Below are 23,788 nucleotides of genomic sequence, written 5' to 3'. Positions count from 1 at the left end.
GTAATTGTAGTCCAGGTATTTAGAGCATTTCACACGTGGATTTTACCAGGGTCACAACATGCCTATATTAAAAAGTCTAACAAAACTAGCTGCCCAAATTGACATCTTTTATTTTTCTCTCCTGGTTCTTGCCTTCTAGACTAGCAACAGCTGGCAGGACAACACCCACCCCTCCTGTGTCACTTCTCCACCAGCCCCCCCTGGCAGCGTCCACTCTGACACCTCCAACTGAGACACCCCTCTTCCTCCACCCCAGAGACCTCTTTCTTTTGGGATATGCTCAGACTACCCACTTACACCCCCCCCCCCCCCCCCCCCCCCCCCATCCTCCTTCCTGCCTACCTCTCCACTACCGGTCCGGACTGGGCAACCCATGCCAGGCGCTGTGTATACACACACATACGCACTCTCAAACACACTTAAGATGGACTGTTAAGATGGACAAGTGAACAGAAAACATTTACCTTCCACACTAGAGAAATTCTGAAGGCTTGTTTTTGTCTTCATATTGAATGAGGAGACTGACTGGCGCCTGATCATGACATCATAACCCCTCGCTGCCTCCAGGACCTTTGGGGAACTACCAACCCAACCTGGCTGTGTAGGGCAGGTGATGATCACTGTCTGTACATTACCTGTGTAAATGCTCATGTCAACTCCACACAGTGTTCACAGCCTGTCCCTTGTGAGGTTCTGGTGTTGACGCGTGTGATAGTGGTCACACACACACACTCTCTGGCGATACGGATCACAAGACGAGCTCTGCTCACCTTGCTTGTACCAAAGTGATGTCCTCTCTCCTCCTTCCCCCAACCTGATAGTTTTCACCCCCCTTCTGTTCCTCTGAGAACCAACTGGTAACACAAAGACACCGCTGTTGTTTCTCCCATCTTTTAGTATTGAGCGAGTGCTTTATAGGTCAGATATGCACACACCACCCACTTTTACAACCCCTCGTATGGAACGTGGACACATCTGTCAAGCACAAACGTTTGCACCTTTTTACAGGTGCCGTCTACCTGGTGACAGTAGTTCTGGGGAGTTGAGCATACAGTTGGCCTGAGGGCAGGACTGAAGATGGAGTGGGGAAATGAGCGATCCTCGTTAGTCCTCCAGAGGTCGTTTCTGTTGCGTCCCCGTTCGGTTAGTCATCAAAAGCTATCGACTCTTTTGTAGGCGTTTACTTTCCTCTGTCAACTACTTTTAGTTGATTGTAGCCTTTTTCTTTCTAATGTTGTTTCACAAAGAAATGCACCAGCCACCAAATAAACAGTTTGTTTATAGAACTTAAATGTGGTGTTGGGACGGTGAAATGAAATACGTTTTGGGGCAGAGAGATGGCTATTTCATTGGGGGGACAAAATGTGACATGAAAATATTTGTGACCGTCTTCCAATGCATGTAGGCTTTTTAGGTGTTCAGTGATGGCTCTCATTTAAATATTCGAGTTATTTAGCTTCTTCACTTTTTTGTTTTCTCAAAGACACAGACCAAAAAGGAGTAATGCGTTATGCTGTATGTACAGAGTTTCTTAGACGTTTCAATCGGAATTGGAATAGTTTCTTAGACGTAACAATCGGCCTTGCCGTATTCATTAGGAACGGAACTGGCTGAAGCGGAGGGACTTACCATGTTTTGCCATTGCTAAACATTTTTGCTACGGTACAAAACGTTTCACTTTCGGTGTACACTAATGAATAGGACCCTGGGTTTATACGCCACCAAATGGTCTCTGGATCAGAACTTTCCTGGGGGCGTGCGCCGAAATGCTTGAAGTCAGAGGTTATGGAGTACATTCAGCCTTTACATTTTTTTTTTATCAGTTAGTCTTTGGTATATTTAACAACTGTGGCCTCTCCACTAGCTGGGTATTGTTCAGTAGGGCGAAAACATTTTAAAACCGAGTGATACGGGTAGATGCTACTACCTGAACTTATCCAATAGGAATGCATGTTTTTGGTTGCAAACCGTTTTGCTACGTTGTGCCCTACTGAACAGGACTCGGGTGGAAGTCCCCGGTCCAGACAGGGCTTAAACTCTCATCTACTCATAATCTGTCTTGCTCACAGGCCACACTACAACTTTGCATCGTACCAAAAATACCAGTTATCAAGATGATTATACTTCACACAAAAAAGTTGGTGAATAAAAAGTTTTCCGTTTTGGGGTAGAGGGAATTGTATTTGTACTTGTCTTTTTATGGTGTTGTCTGGCCTCATGTCGTTTAAGTTTGAGGTTATATGGGGGGGGGGGGGGCGCTGTTTGTCTGTCACACCAGTGCTAAAGAATTGATTGTATTGTTGTGGAGACGACAGAGCATCGTTGCCATAGTGAGCACCTGTTCCATGGGAAGGCATGTTGTTTTCTCCCTTTACTCCATCTCAGAATCTGCTGGTAAAAATGGATCCTATTGGTTTAGCTCTATGATTTGGCCAATCAGCAAGGGCTTTACTCTGTTAACTGTTACCAAAAAGGTACCACTGGTTTTATTACGATAAACAAGGTAGTCTTCAGTTTCTCTGATTTCATTTCCTTTTTATTTTCATTCAGCTTAAAATTGTTATTTACAATCATACATCAACTGTTAAGAGTACCGGGCATTTTGATAAAGGACAAACTATATATTAAACAGATATACATACATCGTTACAGAGAACTCTTATATTGTATTACCCAAATTAGTGTCCTTGTTTACTGTTATTATAAACATTTCATATAGCTTATTATATCTTACCACTACTACACCAAATTAGTCTTGTCTTTTTCTACCAGTCGTAAATGGATGTCACTGTACAGATTGTGGAATGTTCGTTTCTCTTTTTATAAACCCTCTGCTTTATTTTTGGGTGAGTTGCCTGATTGTTTGGTCTTTAATGTTCTGAGGTTGGGGTCAAGTTAATTATTATTTTTTGAATGATTATTTGCATATTTTAACTTGGTCTTTTTGTTAATTGGGGTTATGGGTATTGTAGTTTTGTTTGGTACTGTGTGAATTCCAATTGGAACTTCTGTGAAACCGCATTTTAGCAATAACAGCTGAATGATTAATGCCAGCGCCATTGTTGGCCATCTTGCTAGCATATACCGTGAATGCATTTAATCAAAGTCTCTTTCTCTCACATTTTTAGAAATCCCTTATCCATTTTACTTCGGTCATTTTGTCTGTATTGACCCTATTTTATTTTTTATATTTTGTTTTCTCTCAGTATTTTATACTAACGATACAGTTAAACGTAAAAATGGAGCTATTCCTATACAGGTTGAGCCAATAGTGAGTCACCTACTGTAGGATTCTACCACAGAATATGCTATCTGCGACCGTAGAATTCCACAGCACCAAATCAAACGATACATTAAACCCGTTAATGTGTCACTTTGTTTTGTTAGTATCTTTGTATATTGCTCCCTCTTCTTCGTCCCCTTGTATTTTAAATACCCCCTCTCGTCTCTACCTCCGTCTCTTGTATATAAAACCCCACTGTTTCAAGACCTGCGTGTCTGTACGAACTTATTTTATACCTCAACTTTAGAATTGTTCTAGAACGAGTAAAAAGAATGACAAGTTGTAGTGTTCCTTATTAGAAGAAAAAAATGAATAAAATAATTGTGCTTTTCATTATTTGGGGTTGGTTTTTATTTTTATGATTAGTCATATCTATGCTCTTGTGACATTTTAAACAAAAATAATGACACCCTTTGAAGGTTTTACACAGTTGAAGTTTACATAAACCTTAGCCAAATACATTTAAACTCAGTTTTTCATAATTGAAACCCGCCTCTGTAGCTAAGTTGGTAAAGTAGATCGAGCATGGAGCTTGCAATGCCAGGGTTGTGGGCTCGATTCACAGGACGCTAAATGTATGCATGATCGAATGTCACGCAGTTTCATTTCTAGTAAATAGTGAAAGGGTGATTTTCAGCTTAAATTCCAGGCTTCCCTATATCCCCGTGCTGGTATTTTTAAAGCATCTCATGGCTCGTTATGTATCACATAATTGAACTGTGGCACATGGAGGTAGTCTTTCCCTAGACAGTTTGGCTGTTTCTGAATATCTCAGTATTAGTGTAACGCATCTAGATAAACAAAACATACTGTACAAACAAGCATCCCAAAATGTACACATGAGTATGGCGTCATAAATAACAATATTGTCCAGTGCTTATCCATTGTCCTCCTGTTTCAACCCCACTAACAGCTTTATTCAATCTGTATCACGGAAGTTCAGCGTAACAGTGATTTAAATTTAAACGCAAGGTTCCCGCATTAGCAGAGACGCATTCACAGTAAACGCTGCATATGTCAATCGGAAATCACCTTGCAATTTGTAACGCTTCACCGACAGATTGAATAGAGGCCTACATTCACGAGTGGCTGTAGATCTTAATGTCCATGGTGTCAATATGATTGAATCCAGCTGTCAGGGCGAAGAGGCTTGTCGCCACTCTGTCTTTATCAGCTGGAGGGCAGTAAAGTTGGCTTTCTCTGATTTTACTTCACAACCATTATCTACCTGTGGGGAGCAGACACAATATCGTCTTTACTGTTGAACAATATCAATTGTATAGTAACCTCTGCGTTCAGAAAGTATTCATACCCATTGACTTACTCCACATTTTGTGTTACAGCCTGAATTCCATATTTTGTTTCACCAATCTGCAGTACACACACCCATAATGAAGGGCCCGATTCTGATTTAGGAAATTAGGCCTGCCTTACGCACGCCTTTCGTTTTCACTTCTCAGTAGTTGGTATTCAGACTTACCTTATGAAAGGTGCCTTTGCAGGTGTGGTTCCCTTCCGCGTGCTGAATAAATAATTCACCCGCTAAAAACCCTTCCACTTGCGAGCCAATATTTATCGGTGAGTTTATTCAATAATCCATTTGAATATGGTGTACTATTAGAATTGTGTCCGATTAAGGCAGCCCAACGCACCTCTGATTCAGAAGGGTTGGGTTAAATGCGGGAGACACATTGTTGTTCAACTGACTAGGTATCCCCCTATCCTTTATGTTTCTGCACCAATTGAGAGTATCAGTATTTTGAAATCGACCAATGTAATTAAACGGAATGATAATGTAGGCTAGACCACGTGAAGGGAAATAACAGTAAATTGGCAGTTGAATGTGTTATTAGGCCTATGGCTAACACTTATAGGAAAGCAAAAAAAACATTGAGTATCTCTGCAACTTAAAAGGCCATCATTTAAATGCTGCATAATGGCACTGTATTTCACAGTATTTCACTTTCATCTCCAGCAATAAGGTAAAATATCTAAAAACAAGTATATTTAAAATGATCTTATCCAAAACTGAATACTTATTTACCTAGCTCTTATCAAGTTGTAAATTAGTGCATGAATGGTGTTATTTCTATCTGGAAAAAAAACAAGATGCTTTTTCCCCTTCATTCATAGTTCCCTCACAAGTAAAGGTGGTGGAATAAAGTGAAGGTCAGAATATGGCTTATCGAATAGCACACTATTCTAATGCTGAAGTTCAAAATCAGAATATGCATTAAAAGGGAATCCCGTTCCATTTACGCGCTCTTAATTTTTTTGAAATTGTAGCAAATGTATTGAAAGTGAAATCACATTTACATAAGTATTCACACCCCCAAGTCAAAACTTTGTAGAACCAACCAGCTTTGAGTTGACTTGGGTATGTCTATCAGCTTCGGCACATCTGGATTTGGGGATTTTCTCCAGCTCTTAAGTTACTGAACAGAAATATAGACGCAACAATTTCAAAGATTTTACTGAGTTACAGGTCATAAGGAAATCCATAAAATTCATTAGGCCCTAATCTATGGATTTCACATAACAGGAAATACAGATATGCAAAAAAAAAAGTAGAGGCCGTGAGTCAGAAAACTAGACCGTATCTGGTGTGACCACCATTTGCCTCACGCAGCGTTACATGTCCTTCGCATAGAGTTGATCAGGTTGTTGATTGTGGCCTGTGGAATGTTGTCCCACTTCTCTTCACTGCCTGTGTGAAGTTGCTGGATATTGGGCGGGAACTGGAACATGCTGTCGTACACGTCGATCCAGAACATCCCATACGTGCTCAATGGGTGACATGTCTGAGTATGCAGGCCATGGAAGAACTGGGATATTTTCAGATTCCAGGAATTGTGTACAGATCCTTGCGACATGGGGCTGTGCATTATCATGCTGATGATGGCAGATGAATGGCATGACAGGATCTCGTCACGGTATCTCTGTGCATTTAAATTGCCATCGATAAAATACGATTGTGTTTGTTGTCCGTAGTTTATGCCTCTATATCACGCCACCAATGGCACTCTTTTCACAGCTTTGACATCAGCAAACCACACGCCATACATGGGGGTCTGTGGTTATGAGGCCGGTTGAATGTACTGCCAAATTCTCTAAAATGATGGAGGCGGCTTATGGTAGAGAAATTAACAATTATCTAGCAACAGATCTGGTGGACATTCCTGCCGCCATCATGCCAATTGCAAGCTCCCTGAAAACTTTAGACATTGTGGCATTGTATGGTGTGACAAAACTGCACATTTTAGAGTGGCCTTTTGTCCCCAGCACAAGGTGCACCTGTGTAATGGCCATGCTGTTTAAACAGCTTATTGGTATGCCACACCTGTCAGGTGGATGATTTATCTTGCCAAAAAGAAGAAATGCTCGCTAACAGGGATGTAAACAAAATGTGTGCAAAACATTGCTGAGAAAAGCTTTTTGTGAGTATAGAACATTTCTGGGATCTTTTATTTCAGCTTTACATGTTGCATTTATATTTTTATTCAGTGTTGATGTGGAGCGACGGTGAACAGCAATTTTTATGTCTTTACACAGATTTAATGGGATTCAAGTCAAGGCTAAGGGATTACTTTGAGATTCTTCAAATATAAAATAGATTATGATTTATTTAATACTTTTTTGGTTACTACATGATTCCATATGTGTTATTTCATAGTTTTGATGTCTTCACTATTATCCTACAATGTAGAAACTAGTAAAAATGAAAAAAAAAAACTCTGGAATGGGTAGGTGTGTCCAAACTTTTGACTGGTACTGTATGTAAATTGAATATGTATTTCATTTAATATATTTGCTAAAATTTCTACAAAAAAATGTTTTCACTGTCATTATGTATTGTGGTATTGGGGTATCGTGTAGATGGGTCAGAAAAAAAACATTTAATACATTTTGAATTCAGACTAATGTAACCGATGTGAAATGGCTAGCTAGTTAGTGTTTAAATCGGTGCCGTCACTTGCTCGGAGACCTTAAAGTAGTGGTTCCCCTTGCTCTGCAAGGGCCGCGGCTTTTGTGGAGCGATGGGTAATGATGCTTCGTGGGTGTCAGTTGTCTATGTGTGCAGAGGGTCCCTGGTTCGAGCGAGGGGACGGACAAAAGTTATACTGTTACACTAACACAACAAAACGTGAAATAAGTCAAGGGCTATGAATAATTTATATAGATATATCCTGTACATATTTTTTTATTGTTGATACTTTCTGAAGGCACTGTATCTCTGCGTAGAGACAGACACACAATATTGCTCAATATCATAAATAGTAAATGTTCAAAGATAGCGGCACGCTGTGACAGTCACAAGTGTTAGGTTAAAGTCTAAAGGGAGAAGCAAAGGTGAAAGATGAAGAGGCACGAGATAAAACAGGAAATTAGAGTCACCATTTAAATACATTTGGAATACAAAGCTTTCAAATTTGTGTTCTCTTTCAGAAATCATGTAATGATGGCAGACAAAACTATTTTGTCACAACGGAGCCCATTAAAAAATCCAAACCAGAGAAAATATTACACAATGGTTTTGCTGTATGTCGTCTCTCGGTCTAAAGTTTGTTCTCCCTCAGGAAAAGGAAAGGTATTCAAATTTTGATTGTGGAAAAAAAGTTGCAGAAGAACACCAAGCAGAGAGAGCAGTTACAAGCAGAGAGAGCAGTTACAAGCATAGCACCACATCCACCAACTAAACAGATATTCCCATCAAATAATCCATTGGAATAAGTAGTTAGAATATGTGTCAGTCAGTCAAAGTTCAAGCCAGAGCCGTTTGGGGTAAAGAAAAAGATTATTGGTCACCCCTTGCCAGTACCAGCTTCTGAATTATTGTAAGAAATTAAAATCTAGGTGAAACACACTGAAGGACAGAAACTAAAGAGGAAATGTGTCATGTGAGCCAGAATGGTAAATCGTTGTGAAGTAAAAGCATATTTTTAGATGTTGGAGAACAACAAAAAGCATGATTAGAACCCACAAACCGCATAAAAAGCCTATAGCATCGTAATGGGGATCTATCTCAATCTTTACTTGATTCTTTGCACCCTCTCGCCTCATTCTCATAACCCATTAGACACGAAGGCCCAAAGAGAGGGACCTTGGACCTAGTCCTTCAATACAGTTGAGAAGGAGGTAAGGTGATAGGATGCCAGGAATCACAGGATGTTTTTGTTTTTGTTGAAAGAGCTGACCCGTAATCTTTCTGTGGTAACCTACCTCTGGTTGCAGTGTGTTGAACTCCACAGGGGACTGCTCCCCCTGGTGGTCAGAGCTCCTCCTACACAGGCAGCACAGGATACACTTAAAGGTCCTTCTCATCTCCTCGTCCCGGAAGGAGTAGATAATAGGGTTAACCAGGGAGTTACACTCAGCCAGGATCAGACAGTACTTCTCATAGGTCAAGGCATGGCTGTCTTTACCCATGATCCCATCTAGCAACAGAGTCATCAGGCCCGGTGTCCAACAGATGACAAACACACCTTGGGAGAGAAGGGAAGCCAAGGAGGAAAACATGAGAGGATATGCCATACCCATGCCATTCACTTGTCAATTAAAACAAACAATTATGTTCCCCATAACCTTACAATAGTATGTATGTTTTAGAGAGTTGCATTGATCTGGAAAAAAGGTTGGGTACCTTTTAGCAATGAGTAAGTTGTAAGTAGGGATGTGAATGGAAATGATTTGAGAATAGAAACAGTCAAATAAAATGGTAACGATTGTTGAACAGTATTAGTTTCAATAGCATCACATCCTCTTGGAAGTGTACGTTCCAGATCCCACTCACCCAGTACAATAGAGATAGTCTTCATGAGGTTAAAGACAGTCTCGTTGTGCCTCAGTTGGTGGGAGCTGTGCTGAGACATCCGTTTACCCTTACGTCTCACGTAGACATAGATGCGTGCGTACACAGCCACCATGACAGAAAAGGTGAGCAGGTTGAGAGACGCCCAGAAGATCATATACCTGGAGAAGAAAATACTTTGTCCTTTGCTTTAAACCCAACATCCTGAGACACACACACACATACACACACACATTGAAAGCCAAGGTCAGCCAGCCACACTGCAGAAGCACCCTTGGAGCAGATCTAGGCTAGGGCACAACGGCAGGAGATGGCGTCCCAAGTATCCTAGATGCCAACAAACCTCAAGTCCATTTGCCAGCACACTCTCGACCAGGGGTCGTACGTATCAAGCATCTCAGAGTAGGACTGCTGATTTAGGATCAGCTTTGCCCTTTAAATAACATTTTATAGGACAAGGGGGACCTGAACCTAGACTTAGCTGGTTACCTGCGGCTGTAGAGCGGGGCGATGATGGAGCAGTCGCTAAGCTGGCACTCACAGTTCCACCCCATGGAAGGGACCAGCCCCATGATGATAGACACTGCCCAGATACACACGATCAGCAGCACCACCCGCCGTTTGGTCATCTTGCTGTGCAGCTGCATCATCATAATAAAAATAAAACGTATAACACAGCACATACAGAGACCGCAAATCAATGTACATTATTAGTATTATTACTTTTTTTAAATAGAGTAGAATGATAAAAACAAGTACAAACACATAAGATACGAAAAGAACAGCCAGACTAATTTAAAGGAAAAGGCTTTGGAGTCTGTTATAGAGTAGTTAGTCTTTTTTTACCTGCATGGTAATTATGGTCTGGTGACGCTCCACCGCCACAGCCAGCAGGTTGGCCACAGACGCCGTCAGGCTCATGTCCACCAGAGCATTCCTAATGAACCATTGCTGCTTGGACAGCCTGAAGAAGAAGAAGATTCCTCTGTCGTCAACTGTCACAGAGACACTGAGATTAGTATGTCTTTTATCCAAACCCACTCGAGACACACACACATACATTACAAACACCTACTGAGAAGTTGGAAGTCACGGTCAGCCACAGTGTCGTGCCCATAGAGCAGTTGAGGGTTAAATTTGCTGAAGGACACAACGGCAGGTATCTAGGATACTGATTCGAACCAGTGACCCTCCGGTTACCGACCCGGCCTCTCTAGACTACTGTCCGCCCTACCTGATGGTCCAGGGTCCTGTGTTGAGCACGAGGTTGGTGTAGGCCAAGCCGGCGAACAGGTCCGCAGCGGCCATGTTGGCTAGCAGGAAGTAGATGGGGAAGTGGAAGCGTCGGTTGATCAAGATGGCCGCCATCACCATTATGTTGGACAGGATCATAATGAGGCAGATGGTCAGGCCCAGGACCACGACCACACAGTCCCTGACACGCCAGTGTCTGCTGATCTCCTTACCTACGTAATCGTAGAAGAAGGTGACGTTGTGGCTGTAGTCGCACGCGTTTCCCCTGCCACTGCTCTCCATGGCGGCTGGAGACAGAGACAGAATGGAATGGAATTCGGTAAAAGTAGGTGTGAGGCCCTTGGCTCCGCTAGGAGTTGACAGGAATAAGTAAAGTCAAATGAAGGTCTTCTCTGTATGGCATTACTTTGCCCATTCATAGATGCTAACTACCTTGAGCGCCTTTTGATGAAGGTATCCTGGGTGACTTTTGTTGAGAGCCCCGATGCTTGCTCTAAACGTTAACATGGATCGCTTGCGGTACGGTCTTGGAAACCTATCTTTCATAACAATAAAATAAAAGGCTATATTACTACACATAGGGTTAGTCTTTATAACCCTTTATAGGGTTATTTTAGAGTTAGTCTTCCCACACGGACATACAGTTGAAGTCTGAAGTTTACATACACTTAGGTTGGAGTCATTAAAACTTGGTTTTTTTCAACCACTCCACAAATTTCTTGTTAACAAACTATAGTTTTGGCAAGTTGGTTAGGACATCTAATTTGTGCATGACAAGTCATTTTTCCAAAAATTGTTTACAGACAGATTATTTCACTGTAATTCACTGTACCACAATCCAGTGGGTCAGAAGTTTACATACATTAAATTGACTGTGCCTTTAAACAGCTTGGAAATTTCCAGAAAATGATGCCATGGCTTTAGAAGCTTCTGATAGGCTAATTGACATAATTTGAGTCAATTGGAGGTGTACCTGTGGATGTATTTCAAGGCCTACCTTCAAACTCAGTGCCTCTTTGCTTGACATCATGGGAAAAAAATTATAGACCTCCACAAGTCTGGTTCATCATTGGGAGCATTTCCAAACGCCTGAAGGTACCACTTTCATATGTACAAGCAATCTGTCTCCTAGAGATGAACGTACTTTGGTGCGAAAAGTGCAAATCAATCCCAGAACAACAGCAAAGGACTTGTGAAGATGCTGGAGAAAACAGGTACAAAAGTATCTATATCCACAGTAAAACTAGTCCTATATCGACATAACTTGAAAGGCCACTCAGCAAGGAAGAAGCCACTGCTCCAAAACCGCCATAAAAAAGTCAGACTACAATTTGCAACTGCTCATGGGGACAAAGATCGTACTTTTTGGAGAAATGTCTTCTGGTCTGATGAAACTAAAATAGAACTGTTTGGCCATAATGACCATTGTTATGTTTGGACAAAAAAGGGGGATGCTTGCAAGCTGAAGAACACCATCCCAACCGTGAAGCACGGGGGTGGCAGCATCATGTTGTGGGGGTGCTTTGCTGCAAGAGGGACTGGTTCACTTCACAAAATAGATGGCATCATGAGGTAGGAAAGTTATATGGATATATTGAAGCAACATCTCAAGACATCAGTCAGGAAGAAGAAGATTGGTCGCAAATGGGTCTTCCAAATGGACAATGACCCCAAGCATACTTCCAAAGTTGTGGCAAAATTGGAGTGGCCATCACAAAGCCCTGACCTCAATCCTATAGAAAATATGTGGGCAGAACTGAAAAAGCGTGTGCAAGCAAGGAGGCCTACAAACCTGACTCAGTTACACCAGCTCTGTCAAGATGAATGGGCCAAAATTCACCCAACTTATTGTGGGAAGCTTGTGGAAGACTACCTGAAACATTTGACCCAAGTTAAACAATTTAAAGGCAATGCTACCAAATACTAATTGAGTGCAAGTAAACTTCTGACCCACTGTCAATGTGATGAAATCATTATCGCTACCATTATTCTGACATTTCACATTCTTAAAATAAAGTGGTGATCCAAACTGACCTAAGACAGGGAATTTTTACTAGGATTAAATGTCAGGAATTGTGAAAAACTGAGTTTAAATGTATTTGGCTAAGGTGTATGTAAACTTCCGACTTCATCTGTATATCCATGTTACAGCTCTTGTTTACGGAACATAGACGGAAGACAGAGACGACCACCTGTGCTAATTAGCTATCTAGCGTGCTCTGAACACCTGTGTGTAAGCGTAACTGGGGAGGAAGTGTAGTTCGTCAACTGGAAGCACACGGGCAATTCCACTTCAAATGTATACCGAACAGAAAAAAAATGATTTTAAAGTTAAACAAACCATACAACTCTGTGCACTATGACCAATTGACACGGAACATTTTTACATAAAAAAAAACACATTTCATGGAAGAACTGCAACGTTTGGTAACAAAATGTCTGTAAAATTTCCCTCCGCTTTTTATGTGTCCACATTTTCCAAAGATTATTGAACTACAGTAAATGATGTGGATTTACATCCAGTCGCAGAATTGTGGTAACGGAATTTCATCATGGGTATCCTGATCTGTACGACACAGAAATGCATCATTATGGATATGAATGTCATTCTCTTCATGGTAATGTATCCTAAATAGGTACACAAAAAAACGGTAGAAATATGTAATCATCCTTCGCATATTATTCTACACATTGGCTATTATTTTTTTTATGAGCTTCGCCATTAAACAAGACCAAATTTGGTTGGCCCTGACCGGAGCAAATCTGAACCAATCATAGATGTCTACGTTTCAGAAGTTTGGACAGCAAAGTACAGTATAGCACAGAACAGTATAGTAGAATATAGTACAGTAGAGTTCAGTGCATTGTTTACTCAACTTTAGTGTGCTCTACTTTGCACTGAACTCCATTATCCTACTCTACTGTTCAGTACAGGACTGTACTATACTTCTCTTTACTGTACTCTACAGCAAAGAAAGACCTAGCAAACCTACAGCTGGCTCAAAATAAATTAGCTCGCCTTGCCTTTAAGATGACGCCGAAGAGGATGTCTGAAGTTTTACATGCTCCTGACCAATTGTGCTATTTTGTTAGTTTTTTTCCCCGTTGTTTGTAATTTACGTTGTACATAATGTTGCTGCTGCCCTCTCTTATGACCGAAAATAACTTCTGGACATTAGAACAGAGATTACTCAACACGAACTGGAAGAAGCTTTCAGTTTCAGTCCAACAAGAAGGATATTCTGCTCTACCGGGAACAGGCCCAAATCCCCGTCATTTGTGTGAAAAAAAGACAGAGGAAAAGAGGACACAGATCTGGTTGCCTTTTGAGAATCCATAGGCGAGCGAGTAAATGCCCACTGCCTTCCGTTCTACTTGCTAACATGCAGTCATTGGAAAATAAAATTGATGACCTACGATTACTATTATCCTACCATCAGGACATTAAGAACTGTAATATCTTATGTTTCACCGAGTCGTGGCTGAACGACTACACGGATAATATAGACCTGGCGGGATTTTCCATGCACCAGCAGAACAGAGAAACTACGATGAAGGGTGGGGGTGTGTGTCTTTTTGTCAATAACAGCCGGTGCGCAATGTTTAATATTAAAGAAGTATCGAGGTATTGCTCGCCTGAGGTAGAGTACCTTATGATAAGCTGTAGACCACACTATCTATATTGTTCGTAGCCGTCTATTTACCACCACAGACCGATGCTGGCACAAAGACAGCACTCAACCAGCTGTACAAGGCCATAAGCAAACAAGAAAATGCTCATCCAGAAACGGCGCTCCTAGTGGCCGGGGACATTCATGCAGGCAAACTTAATTTACCAAATTTTTACCAGAATGTGCAAACAGAGGGAAAAAAACTTGAGAACAACTTTAATCCACACACAGAGATGCATACAAAGCCCTTAATTTGGCAAATCTGACCATAATTCTATCCTCCTGATTCCTGCTTACAAGCAAAAACTAAAGCAGGAAGTACCAGTGACTCGCTCAATACGGAAGTGGTCAGATGATGCGGCTGCTACACTGCAGGACTGTTTTGCTAGCTCAGACAGGAATATGTTCCGGGATTCATTCAATGGCATTGAGGAGTATCCCACCTCAGTCATCGGCTTCATCAAAAACTGCATCGACGATGTCGTCCCCACAGTGACCGTAGGTACATATCCCAACCAGAAGCCATGGATTATAGACAACATCCGCATTGAGCTAAAGGCTAGAGCTGCCGCTTTCAAGGAGCGGGACACTAATCCAGACACTTAAAAGAAATCCCGCTATGCCCTCAGATGAACCATCAAACAAGCAAAGCGCCAATACCGGATTAAGATTGAATCATACTACACCGGCTTGTCGGATGTGGCAGGGGTTGAAAACTATTACGGACAACAAAGGGATACCCAGATGTGAGCTGTCCAGGGACGCGAGCCTACCAGACACGCTAAATGCCTTTAATGCTCGCTTCGAGGCAAGCAACACTGAAGCATGCACGAGAGCACCAGCTGTTCTGGATCACTGTGTGATAACGCACTCGGTAGCAGATGTGAGCAAGACATTTAAAAACAGGTCAACATTCACAAAGCCGGGGGGCCAGATGTATTACCAGGACATGTACTCAAAGCATGCGTGGACCAACTGGCAAGTGTCTAACCCGACATTTTCAAACTCTCCCTGATTGAGTCTGTAATACCTAGGGTTGCAAAATTCCAGGAACTTTCAATAAATGCCCTGGTCTTACAGAAATCCTGGCTGGGATTTTGGGAAAATCAATGAATTTATTCAAAGTTCCAGGAGACCACCATAGTCCCTGTGCCCAAGGAAGTGAAGGTAACCTGCCTAAATGATTACCGCCCCGTAGCACTCATGTCGGTAGCAATGAAGTGCTTTGAAAGGCTGGTCATGGCGCACATCAACAGCATCCTCCTGGATACCAAAGGGGTTAGGGTCCCAAAAACTCTCACCATTATTGATTAACGGGACATTAAGATTCAAATGTTTTGCTACAGGCCTTATAATAGATACTGTTGCTATGTGTCTAAAAACTCTGCCACTATACGTTGCACAAGCCATCTACAGTTGAAGTTTACATACACTTAGGTTGGAGTCATTAAAACTCATTTTTCAACCACTCCACAAATTTCTTCTTAACAAGCTATAGTTTTGGCAAGTTGGTTGGGACATCAACTTCGTGCATGACATGTAATTTTTCTAACTGTTTACAGACAGATTATTTCACTTATAAAGCAAGACAAACTCAATGTATCACAATTCCAGTGGGTCAGAAGTTTACATACACTAAGTTGACTGTGCCTTTAAACAGCTTGGAAAATTCCATAAAATTATGTCATGGCTTTAGAAGCTTCTGATAGGCTAATTGACATAATTTGAGTCAATTGGAGGTGTACCTGTGGAGGTATTTAAAGGCCTGCCGTCAAACTCAGTACCTCTTTGCTTGACATCATGGGAAAATCGAAAGAAATCAACCAAGACCTCAGAAAAATATTGTAGACCTCCACAAGTCTGGTTCAGCCTTGGGAGCAATTTCCAAACGCCTGAAAGTACCACGTTCATCTGTACAAACAATAGTATGCAAGTATAAACACCATGGGACCACGTAGTCGTCATACCGCTCAGGACGGAGACATGTTCTGTCTCCTAGAGATGAACGTACTTTGGTGCAAAAAGTGCAACTCAATCACAGAACAACAGCAAGGGACCTTGTGAAGATGCTGGAGGAAACAGGTACAAAAGTATCTATATCCACAGTAAAATGAGTACTATATTGACATAACATGAAAGGCCGCTCAGCAAGGAAGAAGCCACTCCTCGAAAACCGCCATAAAACAGTCAGACTACGGTTTGCAACAGCACATGAGGACAAAGATCATACTTTTTGTAGAAATGTCCTCTGGTCTGATGAAACTAAAATAGAACTGTTTGGCTATAACGACCATCGTTATGTTTGGAGGAAAAAGGGGTGAGGCCTTTAAGCCAAAGAACACCATCCCAACCGTGACGCATGGGAGTGGCAATATCATGTTGTGGGGGTACTTTGCTGTAGGAGGGACTTGGTGCACGTCACAAAATAGATGGCATCATGAGAATAAAAATTATGTGGATAAATTGAAGCAACATCTAAAGACATCAGTCAGGAAGTTAAAGCTTGGTTGCAAATGGGTCTTCCAAATAGACAATGATCCCAAGCATACTTCCAAAGTTGTGGAAAAATGGCTTACGGACAACAAAGTCAAGGTATTGGAGTGGCCATCCCAAAGCCCTGACCTCAATCCTATAGAACATTTGTGGCCAGAACTGAAAAAGCGTGTGCGAGCAAGGAGGCCTACAAACCTGACTCAGTTACACCAGCTCTGTCAGGAGGAATGGGCCAACATTCACCCAATTTATTGTGGGAAGCTTGTGGAAGGCTACCCAAAACATTTGACCCAAGTTAAACAATTTAAAGGCAATGCTACCAAATACTAATCGAGTGTATGTAAACTTCTGACCCACTGGGAATGTGAAGAAAGAAATAAAAGCTGAAATAAATCATTCTCACTACTATTATTCTGACATTTCACATTTTTTAAATAAAGTGGTGATCCTAACTGACCTAAAACAGGGAATTTCAACTGGGATTAAATGTCAGGAATTGTGAAACAAATGTGGCTAAGGTGTATGTAAACTTCCGACTTCAACTGTATATATTAGTCTTTGTGGTTAAGCCCTAGCTGTTGCAAGAGTGTGCTTGGAGGCTAGGTCGGAGTCAGACCGAAACTTGATAAAGAGAAGTAACCACTGTCTGGTATTGACATTTTGATCTTGTGTGACAGTGGACAATGCTAATGAATTCAGAAAAACTACTGTACTAGGTTACCTTATAAGGTAACCTCAGCATATTGCTGTATACATACATTGACATAGGTGATCATACCACTAGGGAGTGATGACATGTATAAAATCAGCTGTGCTTTTAGGTGGGGTGTAGAACTTACTGTGAAACATACGTGCGGTGTTTCCATTGTCACTTCTGTCTGCAATTGCATTAATAAAGGTTTGATTGATTTACTTAAAGATGATATTGTCTGACTGCTGATTTCACCAATAAGCCAACGATTGACAAGGAACCTACCCCGACAATACCCTAGACCCACTCCAATTCGCATACCACCCCAACAGATCCACAGATGACGCAATCACACTCCACACTGCCCTTTGCCACCTGGACAAAAGGAACACCCGTGAGAATGCTGTTCATTGACTACTGCCCAGCGTTCAACACCATAGTGCCCACGAAGCTCATCCCTAAGCTAAAGCTATTAAACACCTTCCTCTGCAACTGGATCCTGAACTTCCTGACGGGCCACCCCCAGGTGGTAAGGGTAGGCAACAACACATCTGCCACGCTGATTTTCAACACTGGGGCCCCTCGGGGTTGTGTACTTAGTCTCCTCCTGTACTCCCTGTTCACCCACGACTGCATGGCCAAACGACCCCAACACCATTAAGTTTGCTGACGACACAACAGTGTCACTGATAACGATGAGACAGCCTATAGGGAGGGCAGAGAACTGGCAGTGTGGTGCCAGGACAACAACCTCTGCCTCAACGTGATCAAGACAAAGGAGCTGATCGTGGACTACAGGAACAGGCGGGCCGAACAGGCCCCCGTTAACATCAACGGGGATGTAGTGGAGCAGATTGAGAGCTTCAAGTTCCTTGGTGTCCACATCACCAGCAAACTATTATGGTCCAAACACACCAAGACAGTCGTGAAGAACAAAACATTTTCCACCTCAGGAGACTGAAAATATTCTGGGTCCGCCTGGTACCGCCTGGTATGGCAACTGCTCGGCATCTGACCGTAAGGCGCTACAGAGGGTAGTGCGTATGGCCCAGTACATCACTGGGGCCAAGCTTTCACAAAGAACTAACATCAACAACATGCATGAGTCTTTCATGGTTGAGGTTTGAGGATAAATGTACTACTTCTCTTCTAGTCTTTTTAAGAAACATGTTGAAAATGCCAAAAGACTTGAATAATCTATTTGCATACACTTCAAAACAGACACACAGTACCAGTCAAAAGTACACCTACTCAAAGATTTTTCTTTATTTGTACTATTTTCTACATTGTAGAATAATAGTGAAGACATCAAATATATGAAAGAACACATATGGAATCATGTAGTAACTAAAGAAAGTGTTAAACAAATCAAAACATATTTTATATTTGAGATTCTTCAAAGTAGCTACCCTTTGCCTTGATGACAGCTTTGCACACTTATGGCATTCTCCCAACCAGCTTCATGAATGCATTTCAATTAACAGGTGTGCCTTGTTAAAAGTTAACTTGTGGAATTTCCTTCCTTAATACGTTTGAGCCAATCAGTTGTGTTGTGACAAATAGCCCTATTTGGTAAAAGACTAAGTCCATATTATGGCAAGAACAGCTCAAATAAGCAAAGAGTAACAGTCCATTGTTACTTTAATACATGAATGTAAGTCAATCCAGAAAATGACAAGAACTTTGAAAGTTTATTCAAGTGCAGTCGCATAAACCATCAAGCGCTATGATGAAACTGGCTCTCATGAGGGCCGCCACAGGAAAGGAAGACCCAGAGTTACCTATGCTACAGAGGATAAGTTCATTAGAGTTACCAGCCTCATAAATTGCAGCCCAAATAAAGTAACAGACGCGTCTCAACATCAACTGTTCAGAGGAGACTATGTGAATCAGGCCTCAAATTTCTGCAAAGAAACCACTATTAAAGGATACAAATAATAATAAGAGACTTGCTTGGGCCAAGAAACACGAGCAATGGACATTAGACTGGTGGAAATCTGTCCTTTGGTCTGATGAGTCCAAATTTGAGATTTCTGGTTCCAACCGCCGTGTCTTTGTGAGACACAGAGTAGGTGAACGGATGACCTCTGCATGTGTGGTTTCCACCGTAAAGCATGGAGGAGGAGGTGTGATGGTGCTTTGCTGGTGACACGGTCTGTGACGTATTTAGAATTCAAGGCACACTTAACCAGCATGGCTACCACAGCATTCTGCAGCGATTCGCCATCCCATCTGGTTTGGGCTTAGTGGGACTATCACTTGTTTTTCAACAGGACAATGACCCAACAAACATCTAGGCTGTGTAAGGGCTATTTGATCAAGAAAGCAAGTGATGGAGTGCTGCATCAGATGACCTGGCCTCAACGCAATTGAGATGGTTTGGACCGCAGCGTGAAGGAAAAGCAGCCAACAAGTGCTCAGCATATGTGGGAACTCTTTCAAGACTGTTGGAAAAGCATTCCAGGTAAAGCTAGTTGAGAGAATGCCAAGAGTGTGCAAAGCTGTCATCAAGGCAAAAGTGTAGCTACTTTGAAGAATATAAAATATATTTTGATTTGTTTAACACTGTTTTGGTTACTACATGTGTTATTTCATGGTTTGTGTCTTCACTATTATTCTACAATGTAGAAAATAGTTTTAAAAAATAAAGAAAAAACCTTGAATTGGTAGGTGCGTCCAAACTTTTGACTGGTACTGGACATACCCCACCAGACACGCCACTATGGGTTTCTTCACCGTACCCAAAACAAAAACAGAATTCATGCGTCACTCAGTTATGTAATGCTCTGCCACCAGAGGTTAGTCAGGCAAAAAGCAAGTTTCGTTTTAGAAAACAGATTAAAGAAAACATTGTATCACAATGCCTATCCTCTTTCTAAAGTTCTAATTTAACTATACATAGGAATAGGAATATGTATATTGGAATAGTGTGTAAATTGTATTTTTGTTGTCGCTTGGTGTCTTTCCAATTTATAACTCTTATTTTATATATAGAATTTCACGTAATATCTTATGTTGTTCTCGTTTATAACTGTTCTGTACTTTGTCATGCACTTGTATGTTTATGTGGAACCCAGAAAGAGTAGCTGCTGTATGTAGCTGCTGCATTAAATTGCAGAACTTCCGTTAAAGATTTTTTGCAAATCCAATTTGGTAATAATTCCTAATCAAAATTAATATCCGTAAAAACACTAACTAATTGATAGGTCTACCTTTACTTGTTACTTCTGTAAACGTTCATTATTCTCCCTCATGAGGGATATCTTAAAGATATGTGTTTTTTTTGTAACGGAATTTCAAGACACAAGGCAATGTTTCTTAAACTTACAGAAGGCAGAAAAAATATCATGAACTAAATGTAAGTGTTGATAACTTGGCAGGGGTATTTCTAAAACTTTAAGACTTTTTTTCTGGTAGATATTTTCTAAACCCCTTTTTCATCTGACAATAAATCAAAGCCTTTGCTTATTCCACATTTTTTGAATGTAATATGGTTGAAAAATGTATACATGCCTTCATATATTTTTTTTAAAGACTCCTAGCTTTCATTTAACACCCAATTTGATATGCTCCTATAAACATTTACATGGAAATGACCACACACATGGTATGGATCTGTGCAAATCTGCTACAGTAACAGGCATCTTTTTTCTTTGAAAGATTCTTTCTTGCTGATATGAAAGATAAGGGCCATATATTTCGAAAAACCGTTAAAACACAGCATTGTAATTGCAGTTCACACAGAGCTGTGGGTGAAGCTGACCACTGAAACCCCCTATACAGAGCTAGGCTTTTACTGCTTTTACTGTTTTTTATTTATTTTTTTATTTAACTAGGCACGTCAGTTAAGCACAAATTATAATTTCCCCAATGACAGCCTACCCCGGCCAATTCTGGGCTAATTGTACACCGCCCTATGGCACTACCAATCACGGCCGGATGTGATACAGCCTGGATTCGAACCAGTGATGCCTCTTGCACTGAAATGCAGTGCCTTAAACCACTGTGCCACTCGGGAGCCCTATACTAGACACCTTGTGCCAGATGTGATATAGGCTTACTGACAGTAGTTGCCTCCACTGATTCTACCCCCTTAGGCCTATTATGGGACAGTTTCTGCCACAAAAAGGCATGTGGAAACCAGCAGAGTGCAGGTTGAGTGTGTGAACTCAACCTGGTCTCAAAGCATTTTGTATTATTCTGGAACGAAGTCCGAGACACTCCTTTTAGTAAGATTTTACATTTGCTATGGTTACATAAGACAGATGGTTATTTAAGTCAAAAACTAAAGGAGGGGAGTTGGTCAGGGTGGATGGGTATAACGCGAATGTCTAGCAACCCAAAGGTTGCGAGTTCAAATCTCATCACAGACAACTTTTCAACTACTTACTACTTTTTAGCTACTTTGGAACTACTTAGCATGTTAGCTAACACTTCCCCTAACCTTAACCATTTTAGCTAACTCTTACCTTTACCCTAACTCCTAAACTTAACCATAACCCTAATCCCTAGCCTAGATAATGATAGCGAGCTAGCCACCTAGCTAGAATTCATAACATATACGTTTTGCAAATTCGTAACATATTGTATGTTAACAAATTCATAACATATAATACAAATGTAATTTGTAAATAATCATACGAAATGGGTGATGGGCATCCACAAATTAATTCATACCATATGAAATATAACATTTACTAAATGCGGATTTACGTACAGAATAATACGAAATGCTCTGACACCAGGTTGCTGAACTGTATTCTAATACTTTGCGTGAATAAACAGATAACTATCTGATCGCGCCGTGCACTGTTGCAAAATAACAATTTGACAGATATCCAGTTTTTCAAGTTAAACTTAGAACATTGTGCAAGACCAAGACACCAAACCTTATAGTTAAACTTTACATTTTCTTGAACAAACATAAAAAGGTCTACGTGACATTGTTTTATTCCCTCTGTAAAATCAGGTGTAAACAAAAGGTACAAGGTACGGTTACAGTAAAACAAGGACTGGAGGTACGGTAGAACTAGAAGAAAATCGGAAAGGTTTACAGAATGACGCCTAGTTAAGAAGTTTCAACTTTGTTTTAACTCTTATAACTCTTCAGACAAAACATGTGCAGACTTTTTCAGAATAAATACAGGGACTAGAAATAGCCTTCTGTGATTGTCATACCTGACTACACACAATTTGATCAACGCTGGACCTGAGTTTGTAATTGAATTACCGAACCCCACATTATACACCCAAGAATAATCATGCGTAGGCTTATAATAATAAACATTCGGTTGCTTACCGCTGTTTTAGAACAACGTTTCCCTCCAATATAACCCGAAATGTAATTTATATGTTGAACACTTCCAACAGGTAAATGTACCTTTTCACCCTCAGGGACCAGGGTTCCGGTCTAAAAGCACGGTTTTGACTACTCCTACAGTTTTGCTTCGGTACTGCAGACGAACTGACGCCCGGCCCAGAAAGACAAATTCCATACACGGCCACATAAACAAGTCAAATAACCAATAAGACACCACCTACAGCCAAAGTTAGTAAAGATGTCTAAGTTTATTTATATGTGAGTTTTGGAGGCCTGACCAAATTTACATCGAAATGTAAAGATCTGTCACACGTTGAAAGCAAGTCTAAAAAGCGCTAGATCTGTTCTATGTGCGCTATTTCTATGCTTCCCTGGGTTTCATTTTTGCATCTTTTACTTTCGATTTTGTACACCAGCTTCAAAAACCAATACAATAAATGTTGGTTATTGAAAATATATTTCTCAGCAGTTTAGATGGTACAATGATACTATAAACTGCATGTTTTACCACATAAACTGAAATTAGACAAACTATTGGAATTTTTGCAAGCAGGAAATGGCAGAGCAATTTCTGCATATTGCACCTTTGACATGTTATATTCATCCAAAGTCTGGCATGTGTTAGGATAATGTGATGACGTTGTCGCTGCTCCCTGTGCGCACTGAGTGCTAGTGGTTATGTGATGTTGATCCATAAAAACCGGATGCAACCCGGAAATAAACGGTCCATGTATTGGCAATATGCGAACGTGAGTAGATTTCCTTGGGTTACGGTCAAATCACTTAAGACACACCCTCGTTCACTTACCCTCTCCTTGTGCCCTTGGGGGATCCCCGTCGCCATCTTGCTGGGTGGTCCAAATGATTAGCCAAGCAAGGGAGGTTTGCAACGTAAGCCCCTCAGCCTTCGTTTTTATTCGGCTTTGCAAGTGTACTATTATGTTCACTCCCGGGCCTGAAACTCCCCATAATTCAATTTGCGACGATTGTACATCCGCTAAGAAAAGTCCGCGAAAACTTAAACAACATAATTGGAGAAGTCAACGTAGAAGTGTAAGTAAAAACGAACGCAAATAAGTTAGAAATTGTATTACTGCGTAAATATATTTTTGTTTGGTTAACTTTGGAAATTGTAGAAATAAAAAATGTTCCTTCTTCAGAAGTTCCAGCTCGGCAGCCTAACGTCAGTTAGCTAATTTATTTTCTAGCTTTCATACAGTAGGCATATATTAATAATAATATATTTAATATAAGTAGACATGCACTC

General features: G+C 41.0%; 2 protein-coding genes across 11 annotated transcripts in view; one reads left to right on the top strand and one right to left on the bottom strand.

The window, feature by feature from the left end:
* pbx4 (pre-B-cell leukemia transcription factor 4) overlaps positions 1-3,619 on the top strand; it is a 53,601-nt gene extending 49,982 nt beyond the window's left edge. For 3 of the 6 annotated variants that reach the window (XM_036938056.1, XM_036938055.1, XM_036938053.1), the window contains one exon: positions 140-3,619. In XM_036938056.1, coding sequence (XP_036793951.1) covers positions 140-232 — 93 coding nt within the window. In that variant the 3' untranslated portion in view covers positions 233-3,619. The remainder of the gene's footprint in view (positions 1-139) is intronic. The other 3 variants (XM_036938058.1, XM_036938059.1, XM_036938057.1) reach the window with 1 other exon arrangement.
* lpar2a (lysophosphatidic acid receptor 2a) lies at positions 2,942-23,788 on the bottom strand. 5 transcript variants are annotated; one of them, XM_021624477.2, is made up of 8 exons: positions 23,330-23,788; positions 10,779-10,885; positions 10,327-10,633; positions 9,939-10,056; positions 9,582-9,733; positions 9,075-9,253; positions 8,504-8,766; positions 2,942-4,511 (listed from the first exon to the last, which is right to left on the bottom strand). In XM_021624477.2, the coding sequence occupies exons 3-8, from the start codon at positions 10,626-10,628 to the stop codon at positions 4,419-4,421; spliced, it is 1,107 nt and encodes a 368-aa protein (XP_021480152.1). In that variant the 5' UTR covers positions 10,629-10,633; positions 10,779-10,885; positions 23,330-23,788; the 3' UTR covers positions 2,942-4,418. The 5 variants fall into 5 exon arrangements, with proteins under 5 accessions (XP_021480152.1, XP_021480155.1, XP_021480154.1 ...); XM_021624480.2 differs by having other exon boundaries at positions 10,779-10,881; XM_021624479.2 differs by lacking the exon at positions 23,330-23,788 and adding an exon at positions 22,501-22,641 and having other exon boundaries at positions 10,779-10,881.

This window comes from Oncorhynchus mykiss, chromosome 12 (genome assembly GCF_013265735.2).
Source record: "Oncorhynchus mykiss isolate Arlee chromosome 12, USDA_OmykA_1.1, whole genome shotgun sequence".
NCBI lineage: Eukaryota > Metazoa > Chordata > Actinopteri > Salmoniformes > Salmonidae > Oncorhynchus > Oncorhynchus mykiss.
This window is presented reverse-complemented; position numbering and strand designations above follow the sequence as displayed.

What these genes read in the sequence shown, in the direction of transcription:
- lpar2a (XM_021624477.2), bottom strand. Translation starts at nt 10,628, where the DNA reads ATGGAGAGCAGTGGCAGGGGAAACGCGTGCGACTACAGCCACAACGTC. An exon ending in AGACCATAATTACCATGCAG is followed by an intron (nt 9,734 to 9,938) that starts GTAAAAAAAGAC and finishes ATGATGATGCAG; the next exon opens with CTGCACAGCAAGATGACCAA. An exon ending in GCCCCGCTCTACAGCCGCAG is followed by an intron (nt 9,254 to 9,581) that starts GTAACCAGCTAA and finishes TTTCTTCTCCAG; the next exon opens with GTATATGATCTTCTGGGCGT.